This window comes from Haliotis rubra, unplaced genomic scaffold (genome assembly GCF_003918875.1).
Source record: "Haliotis rubra isolate DU_JTF1 unplaced genomic scaffold, ASM391887v1 Scf1334, whole genome shotgun sequence".
NCBI lineage: Eukaryota > Metazoa > Mollusca > Gastropoda > Lepetellida > Haliotidae > Haliotis > Haliotis rubra.
In genome coordinates, this window is record NW_025765264.1 from 148,165 (window position 1) to 171,725 (window position 23,561).

At 40.6% G+C, this 23,561-nt stretch overlaps 1 protein-coding gene across 2 annotated transcripts in view; it reads right to left on the minus strand.

Annotated features, from left to right (window-relative positions):
- Positions 1 to 22,615, minus strand: part of LOC124267742 (transcription factor SPT20 homolog) — a 56,715-nt gene extending 34,100 nt beyond the window's left edge. For both annotated transcript variants that reach the window (XM_046702732.1, XM_046702733.1), the window contains exons 1-13: positions 22,502 to 22,615; positions 22,047 to 22,148; positions 18,403 to 18,473; positions 10,659 to 10,725; positions 9,587 to 9,742; positions 8,967 to 9,002; positions 6,180 to 6,218; positions 4,710 to 4,817; positions 4,124 to 4,317; positions 2,241 to 2,394; positions 2,015 to 2,071; positions 1,578 to 1,628; positions 975 to 1,132 (exon numbers count right to left, since the gene is read on the minus strand). In XM_046702732.1, the coding sequence (XP_046558688.1) occupies positions 975 to 1,132; positions 1,578 to 1,628; positions 2,015 to 2,071; positions 2,241 to 2,394; positions 4,124 to 4,317; positions 4,710 to 4,817; positions 6,180 to 6,218; positions 8,967 to 9,002; positions 9,587 to 9,742; positions 10,659 to 10,725; positions 18,403 to 18,473; positions 22,047 to 22,085 (1,130 nt within the window). In that variant the 5' untranslated portion in view covers positions 22,086 to 22,148; positions 22,502 to 22,615. The remainder of the gene's footprint in view (positions 1 to 974; positions 1,133 to 1,577; positions 1,629 to 2,014; positions 2,072 to 2,240; positions 2,395 to 4,123; positions 4,318 to 4,709; positions 4,818 to 6,179; positions 6,219 to 8,966; positions 9,003 to 9,586; positions 9,743 to 10,658; positions 10,726 to 18,402; positions 18,474 to 22,046; positions 22,149 to 22,501) is intronic.
- Positions 22,616 to 23,561: the final 946 nt, after the last annotated feature.

Genomic DNA, 23,561 nt, shown 5'->3' on the forward strand with positions numbered 1-23,561 from the left:
TACAGTAGCTGTGTCTGAAACACTCATATTTGCAGAGGGAAATTAACTTCGTCGAAGTGGACCCACGTCTAGTCGGTGAAACGACAGCATGGAAAGTGAGGTACGAGGTTATAGTCTAGAGTTACCTGCTCTTGGCTGTAGGGAGCCGTAGGGCCCTGTAAGGGTGGTCTCACAAGACAAAACGTAGTGTTTTTGTTTTGAAAATATTTTATTCAAATATTGTTACAACTGTCGTAGGGATTTTAAATGGACATTTAAATGCTCATAAGTACCCCAAGGAGGAATATATAAAAAAGATCTCAAAATTCAAAAATATTAAAATGGCATAAAAATATAAATGTAAACACATTATCCAAAGAACAGACCATAATAAACAACAGGCCAATGCCAATATGAGATGCCGACTCCCTAAACCAAGTTACACCAAGTGTGGATGCTGAAGTGATTCAGAGTGAGTGAATGTTGTTTTATGCCCATCTACAATGTTCTTGTTAAATCATAGCGACCTATCAATAATCAAGTTGCCAACATGAGTTGGATCTTTAAGGGTAGCTGTTGGTATCTTGAAGTGTTAAAGATCAAATATATTCTAGGGGGGTACAAATACCCCAGACGCTAGTGATGGTGAAAACGATGATCAGCCTCACTCATCACGGTTACAGGAAGAAGATCGACTAGTATTTACATAGTGGTGAGTGGACATTAACCACGTGAATGTAGCAGGAAATTTATCGCACAATACTGTCACTTCTTCCTCATGTCACTTCTGGTTCGCTGCAGTGCCTCTGGCGACAGAGCTACTTGGTGAACTTGTCTGGGGTTTCGATGATGGCTCATGATGACCACTGGAGTCTGGTCCAGACTTGATTATTTACAGTCCGCCGCCATACAGCTGGAATGTTGCTGAGTGCAGTGCAAAACAAAAACCAACCAATCAACCAACCTGGAAGGAAGAACACAGCTGAGTTACTTACTGACATGAATGGCCATCGGCTATTTTATCATTACAGTAGTCGTAGTCCAGATAGAGTTCTCCGATGTAGCAGTCGTTACAGGGCTGCTGGTAGATGGTTATCTTTGCCAACATACGTCGCTCCTGTGTAGGGTCTCGCTCCAGCGTGTGCTCTTCAATCTAGATACAAAAAATATCATACCAGTTCAACAGTAGAAATGTAGCGAAAAACATAATTCCTTAAGTTTTGAGACAACCCACCCTCACCCCTCTCACCCAAAAACATAATTCAGAACATGCTGAACTCTCACATGAATCGTGGATACACTTTAACGCTGAATCTAAACCACAAAATGATCTCTAACCAAAAATGTAGATTGTCAATCTGTAAAAAAAAAAAGAGAAAAAAATGAACTTGAGGACATCTGATTCCACTTTCGTTTCATTATTGCAGTTGTTGTTTTGCACATACCAAACAGGTGTTGAAGTGTTGCTCTCATTACGTCAAGGTATAGATATTTAGAGATTTCACCATGATTGTGGTGCAGGAATCTAGTCTCAGCTGTTCAGATGTCTCCTGACATTATTCCATAAATATTAACTATAATTCTGTGCATGTTCTTACCAGATGATTCCCAGGAGCTGGTTGCTTCTGAATTTTGGCCAGTTCCTCCACCTTCAAACATTACAAAATGTTAAGAAACTCTCCATACAGACATGTCTAACACCTCTTTTCAATCAAGAGTGATAATGAAGCAAACATACTACATCTGCTACTGTTGAATGACACTGAAAACATCGGTCACTGCTTTGAAAACTCACTCACTCTCGCTCGCTTGCTCTTCTTTTTCCATAGAATTTCCAATACTAATTCTAAACCAGTCTACACTGCCTATCATCGACGTAATCATGTTTATCGTCGTCATCATCATCATCATCATCATCATCATCATCATCATCATCATCATCATCATCACCCACTACCACCACCACCACCACCACCATCATCATCATCATCACCACCACCATCAACATCATCATCATCAAGATCGACAAACTTACATTAACAGACTCTGGAGCTGACAACTGTGTCGGCCTCTGTTTCCACATGTCGACACACTGAAACATTAAGTTGCCGGTTACAGTTGCTACAGCTTAATAGCACTAATAAAATACATTTTTTAAACTGCTCATAATATCAAAAAGCCCAAAATCTTTAAAATTGCACACTTGGAGCATCCCAAGGACTACAACCCTACTTTTCATGACAGAAAGTAAGAATTCGTACTGATTTTCCAACTTTGAGGTTGACAGGAGGGTTGGCTCGACTCTTGTCCTTCCGTTTGTGTATGAAGTCATGTAGCTTCAGCTCTGGAGGTGCGGCAGCCTGCTCTAACTTCCTCTTCCTGTTGACTGCAGCCTGCGTAAACTTCTTCACACACCTGCCAAGAAATGGGTCAGTTAAGAAGAGCTTGTGAACGAAACAAATAAGGATCACAGGAAAATTCAAGCGTTCCTTTAATATGTTCCAGTGTTCATCACCAGCTTTGAATAGCGTTGTGGTGATGAAACTGGAAAATGATAAAGGAACACTTGAATTCCTGTGATCCTTATTTGTTTCTCTCAGTATATTTCACGTTTATTTTAAGATATGCATTAGTTATTACTTTCAGAGTCACAGTATTTGTAGAAAAATGAGCTTTAAAACGTTTCAAGGAAAACATGAAACAGAACATGTTACTATTGTTAGATGTCATGCTGCAGAATTTAATACAAATCAGATGTGATTAAAGTTAAATGCTAAATGACAGCATGTCTAAGACATTTACTACTTTGGTGTTGAGCTCGGAAACATAAACAGATCACACCAGATTCGGGACCCTTATCATAGTTTCCTGGCAAACCCAATGGACAGAAATAAAAATATTGAAAAATGTGTTGTAATTCGTATTTTGAGGGCACAATAATAACTACAAATATGTTTCTAAAGCTAGCTTTTCCTTTTGTACATGTTCTGAAATATTTTCAGTTAAGAAGTTTCCACTTAAATATGTGAGTGAGTGAGTTTTGTTTTACGCCGCACTCAGCAATATTCCAGCTATATGACGACGGTCTGTATATGATCGAGTCTGGACCAGACAATCCAGTGATCAACAGCAGAAGCATCGATCTGCACAACTGAGAACCGATGACATGTGTCAACCAAGCCAGCGAGCCTGACCACGCGATCCTGTTAGTCGCCTCTTACAACAAGCATGGGTTACTGAAGGTTCATTCTAACTCAGATCTTCACGGGTCTTAAATACGTGAATCGCCATACATATTGTATAGCCCCTGCCCTATGTAACATGTTGTTGTTTCGTGACTTAGCTGAATTATATCCCCTCCAGATACCTAGATACCATGTGCTTTGTAAGTGACATGTGTTTCTAGTGATGAAGCTTACATTTAGTGGAATGAAAAGTGCTTATCAGAATATATATTTTCATGGAAATCAGTAAATAGGTTTAACTAACTTTGCCTTAGTTGGAACTTTAACTGAATTTTACCTGTTGAGTGAAAGACAAGATTTGAAAGAATGGATGGATGAATGAATGAATGAATGAATGAATGAATAAATGAATGAATGAATGAATGAATTCTAACTCCTTCATCATTCTAAATCTGATGATGGAGTAAATTATACTCAGAAATGTTGTGTTCCTCATATTACAGAAGTTACCATCCATACATATCCCCTATTATAATTTGGGTTGAACTGGGATTTGAATCCACAATCAGAGGGTTCAGGTGTGCCGACGGGAGGCTACACAGGTGGGCCACGAACGCCCATTCCTTAGCAAAGACCTCGACAGTCTTAGCACTAAGGTTGTTTTGTACGATGACTACCAGGGAAATAATGATTGTTATTGTTTATGCAGATTAGACTTTCCACTTAAGGTACCAGAAACAAATTGTTCATCATTTGTTCCACATGCAAAGAGTGAATTTAGTTTAACGCTGCTTTTAGCAATATTCCATCAAGATTGCAGGAGGGTACACCAAAAATGGGCTTCACACATTGCACCCATCTGGGAAATCGAACCTGGGCCTTCGGTGCGACGAGCGAACGCTTTAACCACTAGGCTACCCCACCGCCCCTCATATGTGAAGGTGAGAAAGCAGGCCCACCTCTTGAGCATTGGGTCATTGAGTTTCTTGTGTTCAAACTGAAGTCGGTTGTTGATGAGAAGCACTGCGGGGGAGGGGTCGAGACAGATGGGTTCCTCTGTTGCCATCAACAGCTGACTCTCCAGCTGGAAGACGTCATCTTGGGTCCAGCGATTGCCGTCGTTGGTCAAAGCATTGATGTCACACAGAAGTGACTGCAACAAAAAAATTTAGAGCTGAAGTTCACAGTTTGTTTGCTGTTTTGTGGCATTCAGGTATATTCTGATTATATGACACCTGTCAGCATATAGCTAATCCCTGAGTGGTCAATCCAGTAAACATCCTGGGCATTGATCATGTGGTTGGGATAACACGACATGCAATCCACCCAGTCAGCTTACATGACCATGCAATCCATATTGACAACCTTACGACATACATAAGTTGCACTTCTTCTTTCACCAGGAATTCCAATGAGTGTACACATTCTGTCAGACAGTTGAAGGTCAATTCTAGCCCAGAACGTCACCGGTCAGTGACATGTAACATCTATCAGTATCCAATATCCAATATCCACCATTCCTCTGACTATAGAATATAACTTTACCTGCGGTGTTGGTTTCAACATGACATATTGGGTGTCATGTGATCCTGTTGTAGAGCGGCGGAAATCTCGCACTTCCACGATAACGCAACCATTGTAAAACACATTCACCTGAAAGATAGTACCCCAACATATCACCTCCACATATGGTTACATTCACGGCATCAAATCATCATGAGGCAAGTAATACCAATGATTGCTTTACGGTCCCTCAGTTTGATTAAGTTCAGAAACAAAGTTCAAAGAATAACAACCCTTGTCTACCATTAATCAGAGCTACAGGTAACTTTTTGGGTCATTGAGTTATGCACTCGTTTGTGTTCTTCTCAACTGGGTATCCTAATTTCCCTTTGAGTAACCAAATAAATTGTACCCACCTCACTCAAACTCAATTGGGTATTTTGCCATTTTCCATTAATTGTAGAAATATAATCAAGTTTAAATGTTGGTTTACGTGTTTGGACTTTATATTTTATCTGTAATATGACAAACGATCAGAAAGACTGCAAGTTGCCAAGTTCATGTACTGAAATAGAACCTCTAATATACCTCAGTTATTTATCTATTTTGTTTGTACGCATGTAAGATCAAATTAATTGAGTATTTACAAAAATTGAAGCGTACTTGTACACAATATACTGTATAGGAATTGAGTTTTCACGTAAATATTTGCGCAATATACGCAGATATGCAGCTTATCTGCACCTCTCATGTATGCCTTCCAAAATGAGTGAGTGAGTGAGATTAGTTTTATGCTGCACTCAGCAATATCCCAGCTATATGGTAGCGGTCTGTAAATAATCGAGTCTGGACCAAACAATCCAGTGATCAACATCATGAGCATCGATCTGCACAATTGGGAACCGATGACATGTGTCAACCAAGTCAGCGAGCCTGACCATCCGATCCCATTAGTCGCCTCTTATGACAAGCATGGGTTACTGAAGGTCATTCTAACCCAGACCTTCACAGGTACCTTCCAAAATGAAAACATGACAACACCTATTAAACATATGAACATGACGAAAAGGGCTCATCATTACTGAACTATATACCAGTAATTTCCCTCTTCAAAGGAGTTAATGATAACATTTGTTTTGAGAGTCTTTACAGGCTTTTAGAAGCAGGAAGTAAAGTATGAACATATGAACATTATCAAAAGAGCTCAGGTCTTCAGCGTGACGATCGAACTCTTTAACCACTAGGCTACCCCACCGCGAGTGGTTGTATATGCGACTTCCCATTGCTACAAACCTGTTTATAGGTAGAATTTTTGACGGCTTTCACACTGACTCTTTCACATTAGGGCTATATCTTTGTCAATAGTGTATCAACTGTTTACATTTGTGCAAAACAAAAAATAACTTTAAAAGTGAATATAAATTAGTCACAGTGTTTATTTTATTTCATAGAACACTGTATAAAAAACACTTTGCAATGAACATCACCATCTTGAAAAGTGTATGATCTCACCTGGGCTTTCTCCAGTAGGTCGACTAAGAACGGTGGTAGCTGGGGACACAAGCAACAAACACAAAAAATCATCTCAGTTGAATAAGTGAGTCAGTGAATGAGTGAGTTTAGTATTACACCCCATTTAGCAATATTCCAGCTCTATGGCAGTGGTCTGCAAATAATCTAGTCTATACCAGCCATTGCACTGATCAACAGCATGAGCATCGATCTACGTAATTGGGATACGATGACATGTGTCAACCAAGTCAGTGAGCCTGACCACCCGATCCCGTTAGTCGCCTTTTACTACAAGCATGGGTTACTGAAGATCAATATTCTAACCCGGACCTTCATCAGTCCATCTCAGTTGAGTTTTATGTTGGGTTCATGGCATATTAACGGATCTTACTGTCACACCTCTTGATAATGAAGCCCACTAGAGTCATGTCCCTGATATCTCATGCAAGGTGTATTGAGTCTGAAAGTTCAGTTCTTACATATTTTAATGTGAAAGGACAACAACACTCAAGGCCTCAGTTGTAATCATATGCTGCCAATTAGCTAAACACAAGTCAAACCCATCAATGCTAAAGCCCATGATATGTGAATTTCAAAGTAATACTAAGAGTGGCTGCCTTTCACAAAGTGTGAAACATTATGAAAATATAACCATAATCTCGAAACATCATGTCAACTGGTAAAGTAATGTTAGGAGCTCATGCAAGTCATGAGTGAGTGAGTTAGTCAGATTTAATTCCGCTTTGAGGAGCATACCAATCCTATCATGGCATGTCAGCTTGCCGTTGAAACCGGAGGTTTACCACATCGTTGAAACCTATGAGCACAGGTAATGTGCTGACACACATCTAGAAACATAATTTAGGGAACCCACAATCATAAATTCCTTGTGTTTCCAAGGGACACAACTCTGAACAACTTTGTGGCACCTTTCATGACAAGGCCACCTGAGTGTTCCCAAGGGACACAACTCTGAACAACTCTGTGGCACCTTTCATGACAAGGCCACCTGTGGGTTCCCTAGGGACACAACTCTGAACAACTTTGTGGCACCTTTCATGACAAGGCCACCTGTGGGTTCCCTAGGGACACAACTCTGAACAACTCTGTGGCACCTTTCATGACAAGGCCACCTGTGTGTTCCCAAGGGACACAACTCTGAACAACTTTGTGGCACCTTTCATGACAAGGCCACCTGAGTGTTCCCAAGGGACACAACTCTGAACAACTCTGTGGCACCTTTCATGACAAGGCCACCTGTGTGTTCCCAAGGGACACAACTCTGAACAACTCTGTGGCACCTTTCATGACAAGGCCACCACCTGTGTGTCTCAAGGACACCTGTGTTCCCAAGGGACACAACTCTGAACAACTTTGTGGCACCTTTCATGACAAGGCCACCTGTGTGTTCCCAAGGGACACAACTCTGAACAACTCTGTGGCACCTTTCATGACTAGGCCACCTGTGTGTTCCCAAGGGACACAACTCTGAACAACTCTGTGGCACCTTTCATGACAAGGCCACCTGTGTGTTCCCAAGGGACACAACTCTGAACAACTCTGTGGCACCTTTCATGACTAGGCCACCTGTGTGTTCCCAAGGGACACAACTCTGAACAACTCTGTGGCACCTTTCATGACAAGGCCACCTGTGTGGTTCCAAGGGACACAACTCTGAACAACTTTGTGGCACCTTTCATGACAAGGCCAAGGTTCCCCAAGGGACACAACTCTGAACAACTCTGTGGCACCTTTCATGACAAGGCCACCTGTGGGTTCCCAAGGACACAACTCTGAACAACTGTGTGGCATGACTAGGCCACCTTTCATGAACAACTGTGTTCCCAAGGGACACAACAACTTTGTGGCACCTTTCATGACTACCTGTGGCTAAGGACACTCTTGTGGTGCCACCTGTATGTTCCCAAGGGACACAACTCTGAACAACTCTGTGGCACCTTTCATGACTAGGGCCTGTGGTTCCCAAGGGACACAACTCTGAACAACTTTGTGGCACCTTTCATGACAAGGCCACCTGTGTGTTCCCCAAGGGACACAACTCTGAACAACTCTGTGGCACCTTTCATGACAAGGCCACCTGTGTGTGTTCCCAAGGGACACAACTCTGAACAACTCTGTGGCACCCTTGTTCCTCATGACAAGGCCACCTGTGTGTTCCCAAGGGACACAACTCTGTTGGCACCTTTCATGACTAGGCCACCTGTGTGTTTCCCAAGGGACACAACTCTGAACAACTCTGTGGCACCTTTCATGACAAGGCCACCTGACAAGTGTTCCCAAGGGACACAACTCTGAACAACCTTTCATGACAAGGCCACCTGAGTGTTCCCAAGGGACACAACTCTGAACAACTCTGTGGCACCTTTCATGACAAGGCCACCTGAGTGTTCCCAAGGGACACAACTCTGAACAACTCTGTGGCACCTTTCATGACAAGGCCACCAAAGGACACAACTCTGAACAACTTTGTGCACCTTTCATGACAAGTGTCCAAGGACACAACTCTGAACAACTTTGTGGCACCTTTCATGACAAGGCCACCTGAGTGGACACAACTCTGAACAACTCTGTGGCACCGTTCACAACTCTGAACAACTCTGTGGCACCATAGGTGACTAGACCTCTTGTGCCCCATTTGAAGTTATGCAAGGTTATATTGAGATTCAGGCAACAGGGTGAAGTAGCATGTCACTGCATTGTAATGCAGTGTGTCATGTAATGTCAAACAGAATACCAAAAAAGACTTAAGTCAGGTACTGAATTTACCTGGGCAGCATCAACATATTCCAAGAGCTCTGATTCCTGCAAATAGAAATATTACTTGTCATACTTAAGGTACCCAGTCTATACTAAATGCTGAAATCATCCCGTTGTACATCAACCTCATTAATTGTGTAAACATCAATCAACCTACTGTTCCAACATTACCATGTAAAATACTGTGACTATGTGTCCCAGTCCACCCAGCTGTGAATGGGTATCTCGTTAGGATGAGAAAGCCACAATAACTCAGTGCGCCTAGTGGCAGAAAGAGTTCTATACTCCCCAGGGAGTTGAGATTGATAACCCGATGTGCTGTTGGGATTGACATCCAATGAGCGAGGGAAAAAATACCAGCGCCTTGAGCATGCACTAGTTGTGTGGATATGTGCGCTATATATATCCTATTAAAAAAAAAATAATAATAATAATGTATATATAGCCTTGCCTTTAGTATTATACATCACTTGCTTGATAACAGTGTTAGTTGATACACCAAAATGTTGCTCATATTAATAATAAAGAAGTTGTATATCCATAGAACTCTCCCCGTTCATCACGCCAACTTCTAAATGCCACTTATAGATGTTAGCCTCATAGCAAACTAAGAAACCTAATGGTAGTACCTCATATGGCAGTTTGATGGTCTCTGACTCCACACCATTCCTGGCCTTCAACATAAGAGAGTAGCCCTCGTTGGCAGGGTACAGGTTCAGGACCAAACAGTTCAGCTTATCTCTCCGCACCAGCTTGCCAAGTAGGTGGGTGGCATGGTCCAACTCCTGGAAAGCAAACATGATACCAATACAACACTACAGTGTCCTACATGCAGTGTCTTCCTAGGTCTGGTACACTTTCAGGTCCTACATTCAGTGTCTGGCAATACTCAGGGTCCGTCATAGGGCTGGCTAAAAGTGAGTGAGTGAGTTTGGTTTTACGCCACTTTTAGCAATATTCCAGCAATATCACGGTAGGGAACACCAGAAATGGGCTTCACAGATTGTACCCATGTGGGGAATTGAACACGGGTCTTCGGTGTGACGAGTGAATGGTTTAACCACCAGGCCACCCCACCGCCCCGACTGGCTAAAGGATGGATAATCGGGACAATAAAACACTACAGAGTCCTACATTCAGTGTCTGATATCACACAGGGTCCGTTATAGGGCTGGCAAAAGGTGAGTTAGTTTAGTTTTATGCCGCTTATAGCAATATTCCAGCAAAATCACAGCGAGGCCCCCCCCCCCATTACCCCAGATAGCTGAAAGATCGACAATCGGTACAATTCAACACTACAGAGTCCTACATTCAGTGTCCGACATATCTATTGGGATAGTGATATTTTTAGGATTTTTGTATTATTGCCAAAAAGAATTTCCCGGATATTTATCAATATTCATTTGATAATTATTTAATGATTATCAATCTCTATGAGAATGGATGCAAAAAATGAAACTGCAAGACCTAAAGAAGCAAGAAACTATTTTTTCAATATTTCACAAACTATACCCCATACATACATCATAAACTATAGTCATTCTAGGTACCAAACATACCCCTAAATATTTTTATAACTACCTTAATGTATGGGTTTTTAAAAAATTTCATCTCCATCCCATTAACTACAGGCAACTTCAAGTTTATTTTAACAAATACCAAACAGACTCCCACATCCCATGACCCCAAGATTGTACTGACCTTAACCTCTGGGTGCTTGCTGCATTCCTCAATGTAAAGGTCAACCAGCTTCTGGTGGAGTGACTTCCTACAACAAGGAAAAGATGCCACATACAGATACACATCAGCTTTGAGGCTCCTCCTTGCCCAATCAGACGTTTAATGTCGTGTATGTTCCGGTGAGACAAACAAGGAAAACAGGAGAACAATTTGTAACAAGATTCCTGGAGATAAACAAGGGACAAAGGAAAACTAGTTTTACCAGGATTCCTGAGAGATGAACAAGGGATACAGAAGAATTATTTTACCAGGATTCCTGGAAGATAAACAAGGGACAAAGGAGAACTAGTTTTACCAGGATTCTTGGGAGATAAACAAGTGTAAAAGAGAGCTATTTTCACCAGGATTCCTGAGAGATAAACAAGTGATAAAAGAGAACTATTTTTGCCAGGGTTCCATGGACATAAACAGAGGATACAGGAGAACTGTTTTCACCAGTATTCCTGGAAGATAAATGTAATTTTTAGAGTAAAATTGATATTTTATACTTATCCTGACTCATGCTTATTGCTTGTCTTCTTCTTCTTGCGAACCTAGTGGAACACGTGTATCTCCCAATTGAAGTTCCCTTCAATTAAAAAATCACTAATTAGCACTCACCACGAGTTACCTCCCTTACACAAGCTGCGGGAACGAGGACGCCACCTCAACCCATGTGCCTCACTCTCTCCTCATATACTGAGCCCAACACTTGAATTTCCAGGGAAATCCAAAGTGTTATGTGGGGAGGATGGGAGGGCTTACCTCATGAGTCAGGATAAGTATAAAATATCAATTTTACTCTAAAAATTACATATTTTTCCTTATCCTGACTCATGCTTATTGCTTGTAGAATCCGACGGAAAAGGAGGTGGGAATATATAATACTTTGGATTTTAATAATTAGTGATTTGAACTGTGATGATTGTAATAACCCTATGGGAACTTCATAAAGGCACTGAACTGATGAATTCCTGCTGCTAACTTATCAGCTGCCATATAAAGGTTATTACAATTTACTTATTATGATAAAAGTATATATAACATTAATACAATGCTTAAGACTAATAGACTTAAGCTTGTTAATATGATAGCATAAACTCCTTAGAGTTTGTTAGCTAAAATACTTTTATGATATAAACATAGTACTGAGCTTAAGATATGATTAAACTTAAGCTAAATATATAATAGCAAAAACTCCTTAGAGTTTATTAGCTAATATACTTTTATGAAGTAAACATAGTACTAAGCTTAAGATATGAATAAAACTTAAGCTGTATATATAATAGCAAAACTTCGTAGAGTTTGTTAGCTAATATATTTTATGATATGAGTATAGTACTGTGCTTAAGATATAATTAACTTAAGCTACCTAAATAGCCAAAAAAAAACTCCGTAGAGTTTGTTAGCTATTACATTTTATAATGTACCCCGGTAACCATAATGCTTAAGATATGATGAAACTTAAGCTAAATATACAATAGCAAAAAACTCTTTAGAGTTTGTTAGCTAATATACTTATATGATATAAACATAGTACTGAGCTTAAGATATGAATAAACTTAAGCTACATATATAATAGCAAAAACTCCGTAGAGTTTGTTAGCTAATACATGTTATAATGTAACCATAATGCTTAAGATATGATGAAACTTAAGCTAACTATATAATAGCCAAAAACTCTTTAGAGTTTGTTAGCTAATATACTTATATGATATAAACATAGTACTGAGCTTAAGATATGAATAAACTTAAGCTACATATATAATAGCAAAAACTCCGTAGAGTTTGTTAGCTAATATATTTTTATGATATGAGTATAGTACTGTGCTTAAGATATAATTAACTTAAGCTACATATATAATAGCAAAAACTCTGTAGAGTTTGTTAGCTAATACATTTATAATGTAACCATAGTACTGAGCTTAAGATATGATTAACTTAAGCTAAATTTATAATAACAAACTCCGTAGAGTTGTTAGCTTATATATTGTATGATATAATAACCATAGTACTGAGCTTAAGATAATAAAAGAACTTAAGCAAAATATATATAGCATGTAGCTATTTAGTACTGTTATAAGATAAGTAGAAATCTGTAAGATTGACTTATCTTCTCCGAGGAACTGTCAACTGTTGTGCGAGGACCATGGGACCGAATTGGTGGATACCTGAGACGTCCTCGGTGGTGATATCCCTCAGATAGTGGTTGGCAAACACCATATCGGATCTCCAGAATTAACCCTCCATTATGGTATATCAATAGCACTTGTCGTGTAGAGTAAGTGTAGATGTTAGTGCTCTAATATCATGAGGATTAGAAGCTCTTGGAGGGTCGAGTCCTGCAGTCTTGTAGGCACGTAGTATGACAGTTCTGATCCAAAAGGAGATAGTAGTACGTGAGACTTCAGTCTGCGTAGCTTGTTGATAGAGGAATTAAATCTCTTGAATTTTTCCCTCCTGTTTGGCTCGGTGGAGATATATTTTCAGTGCTCTTACTGGCCATCGTGATAGATTCATCGTATCATGGGGTCCAAATATATCATCAAAGCGTGTTCATAAACCTCACTTGTGAGGTGTTGGAGCACTATATTCAGATCCCAAGTTGGAGCGTGGAACTTCCGTTTTAATCCTCCAATCGGAAAGCTCGTAGCAAGGCGAGTAACTGGGGTTAGGTTAACTTGACGCCCGTTCTCAGTTATGACAGAGCTATTGCTGCAAGAAAGGTGGACAAGTTGAGCCTTTTAAAATCTTAGTCTGACGTAGATAACATAAGTAGTCAGCCACTTGAGGATGAGTAGCATATCTAGCTGTAAATCCTTCCTTTGCAGCATAATTGACAAAACTGTGCCATTTGTCATCGATAAGTTGCAAGTTGAGTTACGCAGGGCAAGCTAGACTGCTTTGCCGCTCTGGCTGAATAACTTGTATTCAGACACGCCTTGATACAATCCATACGTGAAGTTGGAATATTTCTGGCTTTCCATGTGCTTGTTTGGTGTGCGGATGTATTAACAGATTCGAGCACTCTGTAAGATGTAGTATTGGTTGTCCGATTTCTTGAATAAGAGTTGGGGAAACCACGTTCTCGCTGGTCAGTAGGCCGCGACCAAATTCAGATGGAGGCTCTGCGTTTGACTGATTTTGAGTAAACTTGTGAGATTAACGCTGGTGGCGGAAAAGCGTACGCGTTGAGTCCTTCCCACGATATGCTTAGTGCGTCTGTTGCCAATGCTAGTGGGTCTGGAACTGGCGATACGAATGTTGTCAGTTGTTTGTTGAATCGAGTGGCAAATAAGTCTATTAGTGTAGTTCCTATTTCTTTGATAATTTGAGTGAATATCCCTGTATGGAGCATTCATTCTGTCGGCGATGGTATGTGTGGCCGAGAGAGAGCGTCTGCTATCACATTCTTTGCTCCTGGAATGTGATATGCTCTGACATGTATGTTGAGATTGTCGATTAAATCGAACAATTGAAAACATAGAGTCGATAGGTTCGGGGACCTGGTTGAGCTTAGTTTGTTCACATAAAACGCCACTGTCGAATTGACTGTGTGAATCATCCACTGGGTATACTGTAGTAAGTTGCTCCAGTGCATTAAGGCGTTTATTACTGCTTGCATCTCTAGCAGATTTATGTGTAATTTGCTCTCTTGATTGCTCATAGCCCTGATGCCGTCCTGTTGGCAAGATGGGCTCCCCAACCTTGTAGTGACACATCTACGTAGAGAAGTGTTATCGATTCCAGCTCTATTAACGAGACGCCTATTCAAACATTCGATCTCTTGGTCCACCATAGTAGATGAGGTTTGACCTGAACCGGTAAATTGAACGGTAGAGATTCGTCTAGATGCGAATTGATGATGACTTGTAACGGATGTAATTGTAGTCTGCCTCTGCCTGTCATGTCTTGAGCTGAAGTGCGTAACCCCAACAGGCTCTGCCACTGTCGTAGTGGTAGCGGAGATAGTAAGGCTTGTGGAAATGACTGTTGGATCTTGATCCATTGTCCTCCGGTACAATTATACGATTCTGCGCTTTTACAAATCAAAACCTAGAATTAGCAGATCTTGCGAAGGTTCTAGGTCCAACTTAAGTAGGTGCACAACCAAGGGTGACTGCCATCGTTGAACTTTATGTAAAAAACCGCCTGACTGCCGTGCCCTCGTCCTTACTTGACAGGGGAGGTCTCTAACCTCAAGAAGGCAGCCCAATCATGAAGGTTCAGATTAGCTGGACTGTAAGGAGGCTTGCTCGTTCACTGATATATTGTTGTCACTTGCAACCTATGTCTTGAACTGTGAACTATGATCGACCTCTGCGTAGGGCGTTGTCCATCTCGGTCCAATCAGAACAAGGCATTTTGATTCTGTAGAGTACCCGCGCTGTGATGTCACCGGTGTAGCAGGAAAAGGAACCTTGTATAATATAGTGCCGACGTTGATATTAGAACAATCGTCGGTCTTCCCCGTAGGTTCCCGAAGTTACCCGAGTGACCACGTGTTTCGAGGGTTAATGGTAAACGCGCGAAACCTCCGGCGCGAAATACCTCGCTCTGTAATATTAATGCTGGGTAGGTTATTTTCCAGGCTGTCGTGAAAGTAACTTCAGTCTTGAAGATAATTCCGACTTCCTTATATAAGGTTCAATAAAACTTGCAAGTTGTCAGCTTGTAGACTGTTAAAGCTGAACTTGTTGTACATATTTCTTCTCAGGAAATCGTTGACGATTATGAGTTTTACTCGCTGTAACAAGGCTGCTGTTCAATTTCGTTATTGAATTGTCTGCAGATCTGCGTAATGGTCACGCATGTAGATAATCGTATCGTAGTCCGGGATTGCATACCTAGCAATCTATACGGAAAAGTTGATTCCTGTGAAGATCTACGAAACGTCGTTGATGCCCTTGATGTAGGTAGTCGGCTTGAAGATCCTTAATTAGGCTCTTCATCTGTTTATAAAATGATACAGCGACGTTCTGTGTTGTAAATAGCCTGTGCAATTGTCTTCGCGTAGGCTTGAGACGGCATATGGCATACAGTTGATAGACAACTCATGCGATGTCTTGAACGGACTGACGAGTGGCTATATATGACGAGTGGATAGTACATGGAGACCTTGGAGGAGACTTCCTCGGCGAACGCCAGGGACTTCGCGAAGATCTCGAAGTATCCCTTCTAAATCTTCTGGGTGAAGTAGACTTGGAGCCACTTGGCCTTCGCGACCTTTGCGAAAGTATCGAGTCAGAGTCCGATCAATATATGAGCGCTTGCTTCGTGAACGACCTCTGTGTTCTACAGGGTGTGGGCTCGGCGAAGCGCTCCTTCTCCGCGATGTCCCTCGCAACTGGTGAGGCTCTAGCTCCTTCGCGGAGGCGGCCTGGGACTTCCTTAGCGAAGTGTCTAGTGTCCGATCAATATATGAGCGCTTGCCGCGAAACGACCTCTGTGTTCTACAGGGTGTGGGCTCGGCGAAGCGCTCCTTCTCCGCGATGTCCCTCAATATATGAGCGCTTGCTCCGTGAACGACCTCTGTGTTCTACAGGGTGTGGGCTCGGCGAAGCGCTCCTTCTCCGCGATGTCCCTCGCAACTAGTGAGGCTCTAGCTCCTTCGCGGAGGCGGCCTGGGACTTCCTTAGCGAAGTGTTCGCTACGGGCTGGGTTGCCCTTCGCGGAGGCGCGTTTGTGGGCTCTGGGGCCCTACGCGAAGCCAAGGCGGGCTCTGGGGCCCTGTATGACTTATTATGGGTTGGGCTCTGGGGCCTCTGTAAACCGTAACGGTCCTCCATCAGTCTCATGATTTGGTTGACCAGGTCGTCTGAGATGGTCTGCGCTGGCGTTGAGGGTGTCCTCTCTGTGATAGTGACGGGACCCTCAGTTATAATCTCCGGCGTCAGCGTAGGCATCTCTGGTTGCATGTTGATCTGCGCTGAAGTGACGGTAGCCGATACTAGTCACTTCTTATGACGTACATCTGGAATGATAATCGGAATGTCATCATCATATAAACATAATTCTGAATATCAGAAGCAAAGTTTTTTAGTAGCCTTCGTGGATTTCCCTTTTGACGAAGCTGTAGACCTGGGGGTTCGGAGCGTACGTTGAGACGACGTGGAAGCTCTTCTAGTCTTAGACTGTGATGAAGGAACGTCCTGGGATGCAGGTCGCTTCTAGGATATAGCGGACTGCGTCCCACGCTTATACCCCGAAGGTAACCCAGGATATATCTGACTCCGATCTATTAGCCATGACTGAAGATTGTTTCCGAGATTTATCTGCCTTCCGTCTCAAAACGGAACATAAATATTTATCAAAGGCAGAAATTGGTAAATTAATACATAATTTACAACGAGAAACAATAGAACATGGAGTAATGCAACTAGGGCATTTTAAATGTGGATCGGTAGCTGAATAACGTAGTTTACAACCTGTGCAGATTCTCATTAACGTAAACTGCTGAACAAACATGGCGAACCATGAATAAAACAGCAGAAACACGACTAATAATCAATGCAAGTTGAATAAGGATACTAGTTACACCTCTATAAATGAATATAAGAGGTACTAAACTAAATATAAATAAAGGATATAGTGTGTCGGGAGACACAGGTGCTCTCACGGCCAGCTCACTGGGCGAAGAAGGAGAGAGTGAGGCACATGGGTTGAGGTGGCGCCCTCGTTCCCGAGCTTGTGTAAGGGAGGTAACTCGTGGTGAGTGCTAATTAGTGATTTTTTAATTGAAGGGAACTTCAATTGGGAGATACACGTGTTCCACTATGTTCGCAAGAAGAAGAAGACAAGCAATAAGCATGAGTCAGGATAAGGAAAAATAAAAGGAATTAAAGAGAACAATTTTACCAGGATTCCTGTTAGATAAACAAGGGATGCAGGAGAACTATTTTTTATCAGGAATCCTGGGGGATAAACAAGGGATGCAGGGGAACTATTTTTACCAGGGATCCTGGGAGATAAACAAGGGATACCGGAATACTATTTTTACCAGGGATCCTGGGAGATAAACAAGGGATACCGGAATACTATTTTTACCAGGGATCCTGGTAGACAAACAAGGGATGCAGGAGAACTATTTTACCAGGATTCCTGGGACATAAACAAAGGATAAAAGAGAAGTATTTTACCAGGATTCCTGGGAGATAAACAAGGGATAAAAGAGAACTAGTACAGTTTACCAGGATTCCTGGGAGATAAACAAGGGATAAAAGAGAACTAGTACAGTTTACCAGGATTCCTGGGAGATAAACAAGGTATAAAAGATCAGTATTTTACCAGGATTCCTGGGAGATAAACAAGGGATAAAAGAGAAGTATTTTACCAGGATTCCTGGGAGATAAACAAGGGACAAAAGAGAACTAGTAGTTTACCAGGATTCCTGGGAGATAAACAAGGGATAAAAGAGAATAGTACAGTTTACCAGGATTCCTGGGAGATAAAAAAGGAATACAGGAGAACAATACTTACCACGATTCCTTGGAGATAAACAAGGCATACAGGAGAGCTATTTTTACCAGGAAGCCTGATTATGAGATAAACAAGGGACACTTGGAAACATTTTTACCCGGATTCCTGATATTGAGACAAACAGGGGATAAATGGAACGATTTTTACCAGGAATTCCTGGTAATACAGATAGTGTGACAAACAAGCGATACTGAGTTCTTTTAGCTGATTTACGATCTGTACACCCAATGGACCTTCATTAACATACCCTTTGCTGCTGGTGGATGGTGGTGATGACTGAAGGCTAGCAGGATGCTGTCTGCTGCACTGCAGCAAGTACTGAAAGACAAATTGTTTTAATATTGCAGATATATATTACAACTTAGTTTAACAATTGTGTGTTATATACACTAATAAACGCTACCTTCATGTGGTGTTCATTTCAGATGATGTGTATCAGTTAAAGTTCTCATTAAAAACTATCTGACATTCACTGTTCACAGGACTATATTCATGAAATGAAGCAAATTTGATATGAAGCTACATTTGTGATGAAAGTCAAGGAATGCCATAGGAATAATAAATAAGCATAGAATGTTTCTGATCATCTAGGCTGTTTAATTCTGAATTCCATCTTATATCACATATTGGGAAAATCACAGTTTTTCTGTTCACACCCGTGAAGATCCGGGTTACAATTGATCTTCAGTAACCCATGCTTGTTGTGAGAGGCGACTAACAGGATTGGGTGGTCAGGCTCGCTGACTTGGTTGACACATGTCATCAGTTCCAAATGCGGAGATCGATGGTCATGCTGTTGATCACTGGATTGTTGTAATGTATTGATTGGTTGAACTTTGGAGTGAGGATATTCATGTTATTCATGTGCATGGGCTTAGAGATTACTTTAGGGTAGAGTATAAATATAAGCGAGTGCTATGTGACGTCACTCGGCGGCCATCTTCCAACCTAGTGATGTACCTCTAATGTTTCTCTTGGGGCAATTAAAGTGTGTGAAACAAGAAGATGTTGTATGGTGATATGTGAAGGTGACACACTACAATCGTCAAGTCCAGACTTGATTATTTACAGACCACCGCCACATAGCTTGAATATTGCAGAATGCAGCATTAAGCAACCAACCAACCGTCCGAGTGAACAAGATGCAGAAATGCTAACCAACACCATTACCTTGTTGTGTGTCTAGACGAACTATGACAGTCTACAGCAACATTTGCAGTATTAGATACAAACACTGGTCCACTGCTGAGCCCAATACTTTTTTGCATGGATTTAGAGCATTTATACCCTTTTGTCCTATTCATACACAAATGTGGATTACATGTACACAAATTTTGAAGACTGAAGCCATTTATTTTCATTTGTGACAAGTCAATATTTCCGATGTTTGTGTTTACCAGTACAGACGGATAAACTGACATAATCATTTACTCACAGTATCCACTATATATTCCAGCATATTGGGCATTTCTAACTTAACACACCATTGTGCATACTTTCATTTGAAATTTATACACAGCACTAATTTCACACATTTAACCATTTTGAGCACTTTTGATTCAATAAACCCTCAGGGGGTGGAAATAACGCATTGCCCGACGTCAGAGTCCAGTGTTTTTTTCTGTCGGGCAAGCAAATTTGTATATCACACTGTACCGGTGTCCAGTTGACTTTCCAATGTTAATTATGTTGTTTATTTAAAAAATCAACAAGAAAACAGTCGGTATAGTGGGAAAATTATCAGGGCAAGTGACTTTACATGTGCCACTGTACCGGAGTGCACTATCAATTTTAAAGTTATTTCCACCCCTGACCCTGTGCAATAATTCATCATGTGCAGTAAAATATGTTTATAACAAACATGCTTATAACAAAATCTGGGGCGCTGGGGTAGCCTAGTGGTTAAAGCGTTCGCTCGTCACGCCGAAGACCCGGGTTCGATTCCCCACGTGCGTGCAATGTGTTAAGCCCTTTTCTGGTGTTCCCCGCCGTGATATTGCTGGAATATTTGCTAACAGCGACGTAAAACTAAACTCACTCACTCACTATAACAAAATCTAGATAGTATAATGTCATTTGTGGTATATTTAAGGTGAAATGGATATAATGAACTCAAATAAGTGATCTCTTTGAGATTGTTAAAACATAATTTACTGTACTTAAAAACATTTGACTCGCTTTTGACTCACGAAGCTTATGGCTCAATGTATGGAAATGAAACCTACTTACACATTGTGCAACCTTAGGGCGTAAATTTGTTGCACATGACAAAAGCAGGTTGCAACTGCTGCTCAATATAGAATAATAATACTGACTACTTTTGCTCATGCACTTGCTTCTGAAATGTGTCTCTGGTACACATAACAGGGCTGTGAGGACGTTAGTTTGTCTGTGATGAGCAGTGGGAGGAAAGTAGATCTGTTTCAATGCAATGGCTACATGAAAAAGTACTTACACAAGGTAAATCTCCATTGAATGTGCTTTCAGAAAATATTAAAATCATGTTTCTGTGAAATTTGCAAATAGGTGAAAATTGTCGTCAAAAAACGACAAATATGACAACAAACTGAAAACTGTGCAGAGGCATTGTTTTCACATTGGTAGAAGTGACCCTCTCTTTTAGTCGTTTTTCCAATGATTCCATCAAAAGATATAGTCCCAATAAAAAAATTGTTATTCATAATTTTGTAGTAATCTATTATATCCTCTTTGTTGTAAAGAAAAAATGTTTTGAAACATGGGAAAATATCCCTATATTACGTACGCTTCAGGCAGTCTAGGTCACAAGACGGATGTTTTGACTGAACAATTTTGTCAGTCATCAGTTCCCTCCCATTAATGACTCGCTTCCCCAGTCACTCCTCCTGTGCAATTTCATTGTCAAAGAAAATAAACATGTTTCAACACAATAACAAACAGGTGTGCATTTGTGTGCCTCGAAAGCTGCATATATATTTTGAATCTACAATGAATGAGCTTTCAGAAAATACTACACGTAAGTATGCACATAGGTGAAATTCACTGTTAAATATCGTCAAATTTGCTTAAATTTTTCACATTTTTGTCAAAATATGACTATTTAATTTTCTTTTCACGTTTTCATTGTGTCATTCAATAACTTGAACGACTATAAATGACTGTAGCAAATTTTATTTAATTATTTTCATAAATAACACTTTTAGATGCGTTTTTGTGTGACATGCAGAATTTCCCTGTCTGTGATCAGGCAGTCACACAAATGAGTGACCCTGCTCAGGTAGTCATTGTATGCATAACGGGGGGGACGATCTCAGATACATGTTACGTCCTCTACTGATAATACTTAAGAGTTTGGTATTAATGATTAAGCACATCATTAACATAAAATTATTCTGAGCCTGATAAGATCATCTTAACTTAATTCATAAAATTACATGACATGAACAGTAACAATCCTTCAATCACTGCTCAGTGCCACTTTCTCATCAATCTGTTTTCCAGCTAAAGTATGTGTTCTTTGAACAGCAAAATATAACATACACTTAGTGCAGATTCGCATAAATATGAGGTTGCATTTTGCCGATTCAGGATGCACCAGTTTAAGCTCTAAATTATTAAATCGAGCCCCAATGTTGATAGGGATAATTGATGATTATCTCTTAGACTAAACACCAATCCAATTTTTCATAATGTACAAACACAGTTTTGTAGATTCTACCAGTAATCCAGTTGGTATCTGTGGTACAGATTATCCAACATTTCAGTTTGAGTCCATCAAATTATTCAAGGTATGAACTTCCCATTGGAACAATCCAATCACCCGTGGTGTAGATTGCACAGTTCCAAACTGAGGAATGGCCCATAGACACTTTGCACCAAAACACTGTTTAGAAAGGATATAATCACACTTACCTCTGCGTACTGAGCTGCCCGGTGCATGCTTGTCGTCATCCTATCTGACCTGTCCCCCTTCTCACTCACATATATTCTGTTCACTTGGCTGAACAACTACATCTGAAATCAAAATACAAGGATACTAGTTACTACCAACTGCCCCTGCCAGCATTGTTGGCAATGTGAATCAGCCAGGTATCCCTCCTGCCATTTACTAACGACCAAGTTGCCACCAAGAATACATATCTGACAATATTGGTATTCATATTTACAGGTTAATGTTTACGGTTAATAGAAGTTTTCGTGTAAAACATAACCAATCAACACTTGCAACACTAATAATCTTGTCAATTTTTGCATTGTTTACATAGCACGAAATTAGGTGACAGCCACACTGTCGTTAGTCACATTTGATGACTGCAATCGTTCAAAATTCCTCTTTTGGTAAATTCAAATGTGTATATTCAACTTACTTTCATTTTCTGTATTTGTAATACTATATTAAACACACAGGCACATCCTGTCTTGTAATGCAACTAATATTTCTGCCGGGTCATTTTTCCTGACATTTGTCTAAGAAAGCGACATCTTCCGGTGCATATATTTAGCATGGATTACCTCCCTTGTTCGTGTAGTTTAATTTCTGTTTGCTTCCTGTAGAACAGATGGCTTAAAAGCTCACATCAAAATAGATAACCAATTATATACTGTGTTAATATTTGTTCATTTCTATCAGGGCTTATAACTGATATAATGTGATAATATTTACTTCTATGAATTTCATGTTCGCCATCGTTTTCAAAAACTTTCTACCCACTTAATTTACTCCTCACGTTATATAGTGTGATTAAGTGTTTGTAGGGACACCTTGATTCGCCATATAATGATGTGCGCTGCGTCACGCATACATTGTAAATACTTGGCGGATGGCTTCGTTTTAAGATAAGTTATAAGTTAATGAGATATTTAACAGTTCATGTTTTATAGATAGAAAGTGCCAAAATTATGATTCAAAATGTACCCCTGAATGGTTGCCAGCAGAGACCATATAATATATATTATATGGTCTCTGTTGCCAGTGACAAGTAAGTTGCTGTTATGTTATTGCGTTATTGTAAATTGTAGAACGAAACCTAAGTAAAATGTCTCAAACTGCAACTATGCAATGTCTGTCCATGGATTACTTCATAAATTAACCGTGAAGATCTGGGTTAGAATTGGTCTTCGTAAGATATACGACTAACTGGATCAAGTGATCATGCCATCGTATCCCAATTGCATAGATCGATGCTCATGCTGTCGATCACTGGCTTCTCTGGCCATAATCGATTATTTACAGACCGCCGTCATATAGCTGGAAATATTGCTGAGTGCGGCGTAAAACAACAACCACCACCAACAACAACAACACACTAATTAGTATAAAAAACACACGTTTCGAGGTCACGGTGCGTTTGTATCCACTGATACATTTTTGAAACTTGGTCTTTTAGGCCAGGAGCTGAAAGTCGACATATTGGTACCACTCAGATC